Source organism: Pygoscelis adeliae, unplaced genomic scaffold (genome assembly GCF_000699105.1).
Source record: "Pygoscelis adeliae isolate BGI_AS28 unplaced genomic scaffold, ASM69910v1 Scaffold354, whole genome shotgun sequence".
In the NCBI taxonomy this organism is placed as follows: Eukaryota; Metazoa; Chordata; class Aves; order Sphenisciformes; family Spheniscidae; genus Pygoscelis; species Pygoscelis adeliae.
The window spans coordinates 1002569-1010650 of record NW_008824618.1 but is presented as its reverse complement, the minus strand read 5'-3'; the positions used below and the strand labels follow the sequence as shown (position 1 = coordinate 1010650).

At 38.4% G+C, this 8082-nt stretch overlaps 1 protein-coding gene across 1 annotated transcript in view; it reads left to right on the top strand.

Moving 5' to 3' along the window:
• Positions 1-829: 829 nt before the first annotated feature.
• The window catches only part of LAPTM4A (lysosomal protein transmembrane 4 alpha), an 8275-nt gene continuing 1022 nt past the window's right edge, over positions 830-8082 (top strand). The window contains exons 1-6 of the mRNA XM_009322373.1: positions 830-847; positions 2350-2470; positions 4705-4781; positions 4876-4998; positions 6204-6299; positions 7682-7780. Of these exons, the coding sequence (XP_009320648.1) occupies positions 2365-2470; positions 4705-4781; positions 4876-4998; positions 6204-6299; positions 7682-7780 (501 nt within the window). The 5' untranslated portion in view covers positions 830-847; positions 2350-2364. The remainder of the gene's footprint in view (positions 848-2349; positions 2471-4704; positions 4782-4875; positions 4999-6203; positions 6300-7681; positions 7781-8082) is intronic.

Here is an 8082-nt window from a genome sequence, read left to right as displayed (position 1 = left end):
TGAATGACACTCTAATTTCCTATTTTCCTTGCACGCCATTTCAGGTTGAGACAATAAAGCTTTAATACTTTGAACTGTGCTCAGTAACTAGTGAAATTACTAAGGACTTTTGTATGCTAAATTAGGACCATGGATAGGATGAAAATAAAAAAAGTGGCAGATGTAGGATCACAGTCTCATGATTCCAAGGCATTCAAGTTCTTCAGTACTTCTGTATTAATTCAAGTGCTGCTAGCTCTTTATCTTGAGGCAGATAGCATATCATGGCAGGTAAACTCAGTATTGAAGTAATAATTGTCTTTAATCCTGAACTTTATCACTATTTAAGTTAAAATTATGACTGTGTATAAACAATAAATGATTTAGCTATAATTGAACATGTCTCTTGTTGTGTTTTATGAAGTAGAAATCAATGTTTCAACTGAGAGAGAGATGAACTGTGACATAGGCTTTTTAAAACAAGTATAGAGCAGGAAGTTATTTTCCAAAGCATAGATTGATAGTCCTGGTTCACTCACAGAGAAGAGGAGGTAGAAGGCTTGAAAATGCATTGAGAGCAGAAAGCCAGAGTAGAGGAAGATGAAACGGGAGTGCTGAGAGAATATAATATTCATACATTTGAACAATGGTGAAACAAAATAAAAGATTTAGACATGTGACAGATGAGCAACTCGACAGTTTGTCCTGTAGGAAGTGTCTTGCGAGGGGGGAAAATATGCTCATTTCAAGGCTAAAGATATTGGTGGCTAAACTTAGTTCTTTACTGCCAGCTGTACCAGTTATTATATTTTATATTCCAAGGCATAAAATGGAGGATATCAGTGGCTGAAAGTAGCTGGAATTTCTGGTAAGTTTGTATAATACATGATGACATGATAGCATTCCTACAAAATGATCAGCTTTCATTTCACTAAAGGGCTCTCTTTAGCAAAAAATGTAAGCAAGCTTATCGCCACGATATCTCTAAACCCTAGGGGGGGAAAAAAAGGAAAAAACCCAACAAAAACCTTTTTTAAAAAAACAAGCTTGCAGGAACTGTGAGTCTTAAAAGCTAAAACTCCTTTAAAATGTTTAAAAGCTTTTTTTCCTTACTGAAAATTTCAGTAATTGTGCATAGACTTGCCACTATTAGTATCACTGACTCCTGGAACCAGGCCAGTAAAAGAAGAAATATCTGGCAAATATTCTTAAGTTGTGAGAAACTGCAAACCAGTTTGTTTTTTGTCTTTTTGAGGCTAGTTATAAAAGATCCTTCTGGTGGTGGTGACCGTATTGAATACTGATTGGAAAGCAAGTGCAGCTTGAAAATACCATCTTGACTTCTTTTTTTTTTTATTATGTAGCCTCTTTCTTTGGCATGTCTCTCCAGATACTAGTAACAAAAACTATGCCCCTGTAGATCTTGAATAGGTTATAAATGCTGTGAAGACAATTTTGCAGAGGCTTAAGCTACTTCTGACTCTTTGAGCTCTTACTGTCACTGAAAGCATTTCTGGTATGTACGAAAACGGGGAGACAGAAGTAGTCTTCAGTGGCAGTGTAAGTGAAGAGAAGGGCTGGTAGGCACACAGCCAATGCTGAATGCTTACAAATTTGGGGGTTCAATCTTTGTGTGAGATTTCTTTAACTTTACCTGTGTTTGTGTTGCCTTTCTGATGAGGACTGATGAGGCTTTAATAAATGATCTAGGCAGGGGAGGGAGCCAGTTCTCACCTGCTTGTATTAAAACTGTAACATGGGAGAGACCAAGCAGCAAGCTACGTTTGAGGATTAGAGCTGGAGTGGAAGTTTTCCCTCGTACTCAGTATTTCCTGTGCGATGCTCGCACGTCCCCTTGCACTGCTTGCCCCCCAGAACAACTTGAAAGAGTAGGGTGCAGTACCTTATTTGTGCATTAAATTAACTGTCTTTCAATTTGTTGTAGAAAGCAGAAACTCTTTCCAAATGTTCCTCATCGTGTCCATTGTTGTACTTTTTCCTTCCTGGCCTCTTTTAACTGTTTCCAGTTTTCCGGTTCACAAATCTGTGCGTTCATCATGCAGCATCAGTTTAATTATGTCATTTGAGTCCTTACAAACCCTATCCATCCTCTTAATTTGCAAAGTTATTTAGTTGTTTTTCGTTAAAACTAGCAAGTGTCCAGTGCTGTTCTGGGTTTTTTTGGTAGTGGTTTAACTAAATCAGCTTGAAATTTAATAGTAAATTGTGGTGTTTTTTTTTTTTTTTTTTTCCCCATATAGGCATAGCAAAGAGTTTATTTCTAACTGAAATAAATTTATTAGCATGTTCTTAAAAAGATCATAGCTGTTGCAGTGTAAATAACCTTTAGGTAACTGTAATCTTTCTCAGGTGGTGAACTTGCTGATGGGCATCTTGTTGACAGTAGAAGTGACTCATCCAAACATAGTGCCAACTGTTGATATCCAGTATGAAGTCATCGGAAATTACTATGCTTCTGAGAGAATGGCCGGTAGGTGTATAACTCTGCTGTTCGATTAGAAAATAAAGCATGCAGTATCGGTGGTGTATTTCCCTTACACTAGTGTGTAATATATGCATACAGCTTTTAAATATGGTTGTCTTGTTTTTCTGAATTTCTCTTTAATTATTCTGGGATTGAGGTCTTCTACAGGAATTAAAAAAAAAACTTATCTGGAATGTTATTTTTATTTCGTATTACTCCTAAGCATCCTAAACGGTAAGATTTCTAAAGGTTTCTTGGCCTTCTAATGCTTTGAGTGTTGAAGTATGTGTGGATGATCTCTAATTCACTTTCTCCGTAAATATTTACTATCCTTGCTGTGTCAGTAAAACAAAAAGCATAAAACTATTTTTAAAGATTTTTGGGGAATTTTTAATGATCCTCATACATTTAAGGAAGGAGTTTACAGCTACTGTGTAGGAGTTTACTAAGAGGAAAACCATGCCATTTTTCGAAGACCAGTGGAAGAATTGGGATGCCAAGTACTTGAGTGAAACCAAAGTATTTATCTAAAAAGCTTGACATGCAGAAGAAACAGAAGAGAAAGCATCATGAGCAGAATTAAACCTACTTCCACTCTGTTGTTATAGATGAAGTGTCTGATGTGTACAAGTGTAATCAGCGTCAAACTTTTGTCCATAATGACCAAGTTTCTTAACTGTAGTATGACACGTAAACTTGTGCATATGTTTTGTTTTCCTTGTTTTTAAATGTGCAGAAATATGTTGAGTGTGGCACTTCTAATGTGTCTTGTCTAAGTCTGTTGTATTACACTAAAATTTAGGGAGGGTCAGATCCAGTCTGGAGCGAAGATGAGTAGTACAGCGCAGGCCTGGATTTTGAGAGTTCTGGTTTATAGTCTTCATATTAGTTGTTCATGACCTGAGTTGAGGATCTGTCAGTTCTGATTTGTGACTGTAACTCACACTTGTTAGTTACTAAGTGAGTGGGAACAAGGACCAAATGCTTCATAAAGCCAAGATATTAAGTAAAATTACAGCAGATACCTGTAAAATGTTACATGTTTTGTAACAAATGTTGGTGTACTTGGTAGCCTTAAGCCTATATGACTGAAAGATGCTTGTGAAGGCGCTTTCTCCACTCCTTAGTGTAAAATGGCTATCGCATACTTTTGACTTAAAGACTCATGTTTCCCATGTTGGAATATGAGCTAGAGGGTTTTGTGTGCATGAAGGGATCTTACAATTTTGATTGTGCATGTGGATATTGTGAGTAACAAATCCTCAGAAGAAAACCACACTTGTTGGTTATTGCCGAGTGCTTGGGGCTCTCTGATCAATGCAATGCATTTCAGGCGTGGGAGGACCTTCGTGATGCCATCTGTGTATGTAGATATTATTATCTTGTACTGAATTGGGTATGTAAGTGTTTCTACAGTGTATATTTTCAAATCAGTTGCAGACTAGAAAGTTACAATTCTCAGATCATCCGTTTCAAGTACGGTAACCACAACAGTTTGGCTTCAGTATTGCTAAAAACATTAGCTTACCACATCTATAGACTCTCAAGCTGGTTTCTTTCTTTGCGTTTAAAAATGTAAACTGCTTGCTGTAGGAGAATGAGTACGATCTTAACTCGTGGAAAGCAGCTGTGCTTCTGTCATCGGTAACTGTGATGCACAAGGAGAATCTTTATCATTCCGTTTCCATGAGTGTCCTGGATTCTGCTACCGTTTGGCTTCTGTTCGACTGCCTTTTCTTGTAAATAATGGGATACCTTCCACACAGTGATTTCCTGTTTTCCTTAGTGTTACTGAAGGAGCAGTGCTGCTCCCACTGCCAATGACCAAATTACATAATCAAACCATTTTGAAGTGTGAAGGTCGATACTGTGCTAGCTTCACTTAAAATTCTTTCCAGTTGTAAAGTTAATCACCTACATACTTCTAGCACTGACATACATTGCAAATCAGCATCATTATGTTGCATTACTATCAAACTATGTCAGGCTTCTAATTGGTGTGTCTGAGCTTTATTCAGCCCTTTGATTAAGGCAGAGGGATTTTTCCAAATGCCTGCTGGTTTTCTTGAACCAGATTTTTTTCCATTAGGAGATGTCTGAGTTACTCAGTTCTGCTGCTGCACAGATGAAACAGTTGAGTGAGAAAAGATCATAGTAATAGATAGAGCTTGTGTACCTGTCAGCTGCGGTGTGACAACTTCAGGAAATGACTGATGCTTATTGTTTTTCTTTTAATGCAGAAAATGCCTGCGTTCTGTTTGCTATCTCCCTCCTCATGTTCACAATCAGTGCGATGATGGTGTACGGTGCAATTGCTGTAAGTATATTTATAGTACATGGTTTTAAACTTGCTACTTGAATTTTTAATGAAATACCTTACAGGCTGCTGCTTTTTTTTCCTTCCTTCTTAGCATCGTGTAGGCTGGCTGATCCCATTTTTCTGTTACCAACTCTTTGACTTTGTGCTCAGTTGTCTGGTTGCCATCAGTTCTCTAACCTACTTGCCCAGAATCAAGGATTACCTGGATCAGTTGGTAAGTATTTGTTCAGCTCATTTTACATTTGAAGTTAAACTTTGGTTTAATTGGATAAGCGACTGAACTATAATTACCTTCCTGTGCATACGAAAGAGGAATTCAGGCTGCAGCAGCCATAGGGGGTGACTGCTAGGGTGGTTATGAGAATGAGAGCTTATCAGAGGTGGAAGGGCCAAAGGTGTCATTGCACCCTAAAAGGAAAACCAGGGAGAGTAAAGAAAGAATTGTGGCAGGAGTTGTTGGTTTCAACTGTCTCTGCTACGTTTGCACTCGAAACAAAGATGTTCCTAACCCTTTAAGCAATGTGGTTCTGTGTCAGGTTTGCTTCTGCAGATGAAAAATGTGTTGACCCTTACTTGGTGGGGGAGGGGAAGAAGAGTATAGGTAATGGTTCATATGATGTAGGGTCCTACAGCATTATGGGATGGAATCTGAGATTCTGATGGTTCCTTTTTATGTTCTACATGGCTCTCTTCACTTTGCAACAATACCTTCTAAGGAAACTGTAACGGAGTTATCATTAACACTGCCTGTGTTTTAACTGCAAGAAGACTCAATGGATGGAATATGCTGTCAGTTAACGGGGATCACAAGCTTTTTCTGGGTGATGTTTAGATCTGTTCAAGTAGATGTTTAAAAAAGAAAATCCTTCTAAAACAGATAAAAAAATGGGATTGGCATTGGAGAGAGGCTTTGTTACTGTGGAAAGAGAAGAGTCTGAAACTTGCAGAAGCTCTTCGTTCTGGCTCTTCTGAAGTTTGAGGGCAACTTTTTTCCTTTCTACTCTGCGCACATGTACATTACTGGTAGGACTGACAGCAGGTAGTTAATACTAAGTCATTAAAGAGTTATCAAGTAGAGGACTGTAAGTACGAATGCTGTGTAAGTACAAAATCTGTATTAGCATGAGATTGAGGAAGTGACTAGGGATATAGACAGTAGAAGGCTTCTGTATAGGTAGCCGCCTTCTGTTAGAGACCTGTTCTTGCAGGACAGAGGCAGGATAAATACTGTGCTTTGTGGGAGGATAAAGAAGAAACTAGTGAGAAACAGAACTTTTTTTTGTTTCTGGGGGAGTCGTTTACGCAAGAGTTTGTTTCATTTGGTGTGAAGTTTGGATGTCCTTCTGTCATATTTGTGACTGTGCAGTGTTTGTGCTTATCTCCTCCCTTTCTCTCCCTTCCCTGTCTTTTTTTAACTAGCCGGATTTCCCTTACAAAGATGATCTCCTTGCCTTGGACTCCAGCTGTCTCTTGTTTATTGTTCTGGTGTTCTTTGCTTTATTTATCATTTTAAAGGTAAGTTAAAACTTAAGTATGTCTGTTTCATGAGTTACTGTATTAAGATGCTATCAGTCCGAGTTAATTCTCAGTGCTGAATTAAGAACTCGGCTGACTTCTTAATGCTGAGTTAAGAACTTATTTGAGCAGAATTGTTAGGATGTTCAGTTACGGTATGACTTAAGTCTTATATTTTGTGTACTGGTGTTTTCAACTAACTTGTTTCTATGCAGTGGGGCATGTTTATGCAGCTCTGCCCTTCCTGAGTAGGAAGTAGGAATGCACAAAGACTTCAAATGCCATCTTTTTGCATATGTGGAGATAAATTTAATATTTGTAATTAAGCTCGTAGTGAAACAATATTGAGTTACTGCATACAAGTTTTCTAAACAAAACTTTTAAAATCTCTGACTGTGCCTAACAAACCAGGGTGCATGTTTTAGAAGGAGGAAATGCATAGGTAATTCAGAGCTGCATCTTTCTTCCTACTGAAGGGTGATATTACCAGTTATTTTCTTTTTGATGGTCTAAATACAGAGGCGTTCCATCTGAATTGCAAAAACTTGTGCAGACAAAGCATATTAGAGAAATGAGTTGATAATATACATTGGCCATGGCAATATTCCTTTGTTGCATTCAGATTGAATTTAAGAAAAAAATGAAGGAATGAAAAAGTATTTTACTCATTTTCTGTACTTTCTCCAAGAGGAATGTCTGACTGGGGGGAGTGGAAGCCTAACACAGTAGATGGTATCTGTGTATTGGGAAATTCGGTACCTTGTGTATAGCCACGTGCTAACTTGCCAATGAAAAATTCAGAGATTAATGTTATACAGATTAATAATAAAAAAAATCTAATCCTCATCAGAGCATGATAGTATGTCCTTCTACAGCAGTTAATGTTGACTTTAAGTCCAGGCTACTTTGCTCTACAGTCTTCTCCTTGCCACCCCAGCTGTGTGTTCGTGCCCTCTCCTTCGCACCGGTAGTTGGACAAATAGTAATGCTAACTCAGGGATGAGTGGGATTGTGCTGTTGGCCTCTCCTCCTCCTCCTCCTCCTCCTCCTGGTGAGTTTGGACTGAGATCCACAGAAGCATAAGCCACTTGGGGATTAATCTGATTAGCACTGCTGAGGCAGATAGATTAGTTGAACGGATCTGTGAATTCTTCTGCTAAAACCTGTGTGGTTCATCCTCTCCGAGTCACTATGATCGCAAAGCTAAATGGGGAACAACATAGGTATGTGGCTAAATCTGTGAAATAGCAACCGCTCCTCAGATGCGTATTGACTAAGTTGATTTATGCTCCTTTTTGTCATATGAATGTAATCCAGCATCTAATTGCTGAATCAGCTAATGCATACGAGGTCTTTAAAAAGAGAAATCTCTTTTCTTGCAGGCATATCTAATTAACTGTGTATGGAACTGCTATAAATACATCAGCAACAGAAATTTGCCAGAGATAGCTGTGTACCCTGCTTTTGAAGCTCCTCCGCAGGTAAAACCTCCTTTTGAGATAAAAGGAACCAGCATTGTTTAATTCTGAAGTAGAAACCCACCGTATCCATACATGTTTACAAGCCTTGTCCAGCTTTCTAAACAAAGACTGGAAAGATTAAAGAAGTTAAAGCAGCTAATGTTACGGTGGGTTATTTCTTAGTTACATTCTTGTAGCGCATAGAACAGGAGGGTTTATAGAGAGAAGTCTTTGAATGTTTTTCTTGTAGGAGAGGGAAGCTTTCTGATTGCGCCAGTGAAAAGCTTCCTTGCCGCTTTGCAAAACCAGGAGTCAGTGGGGTG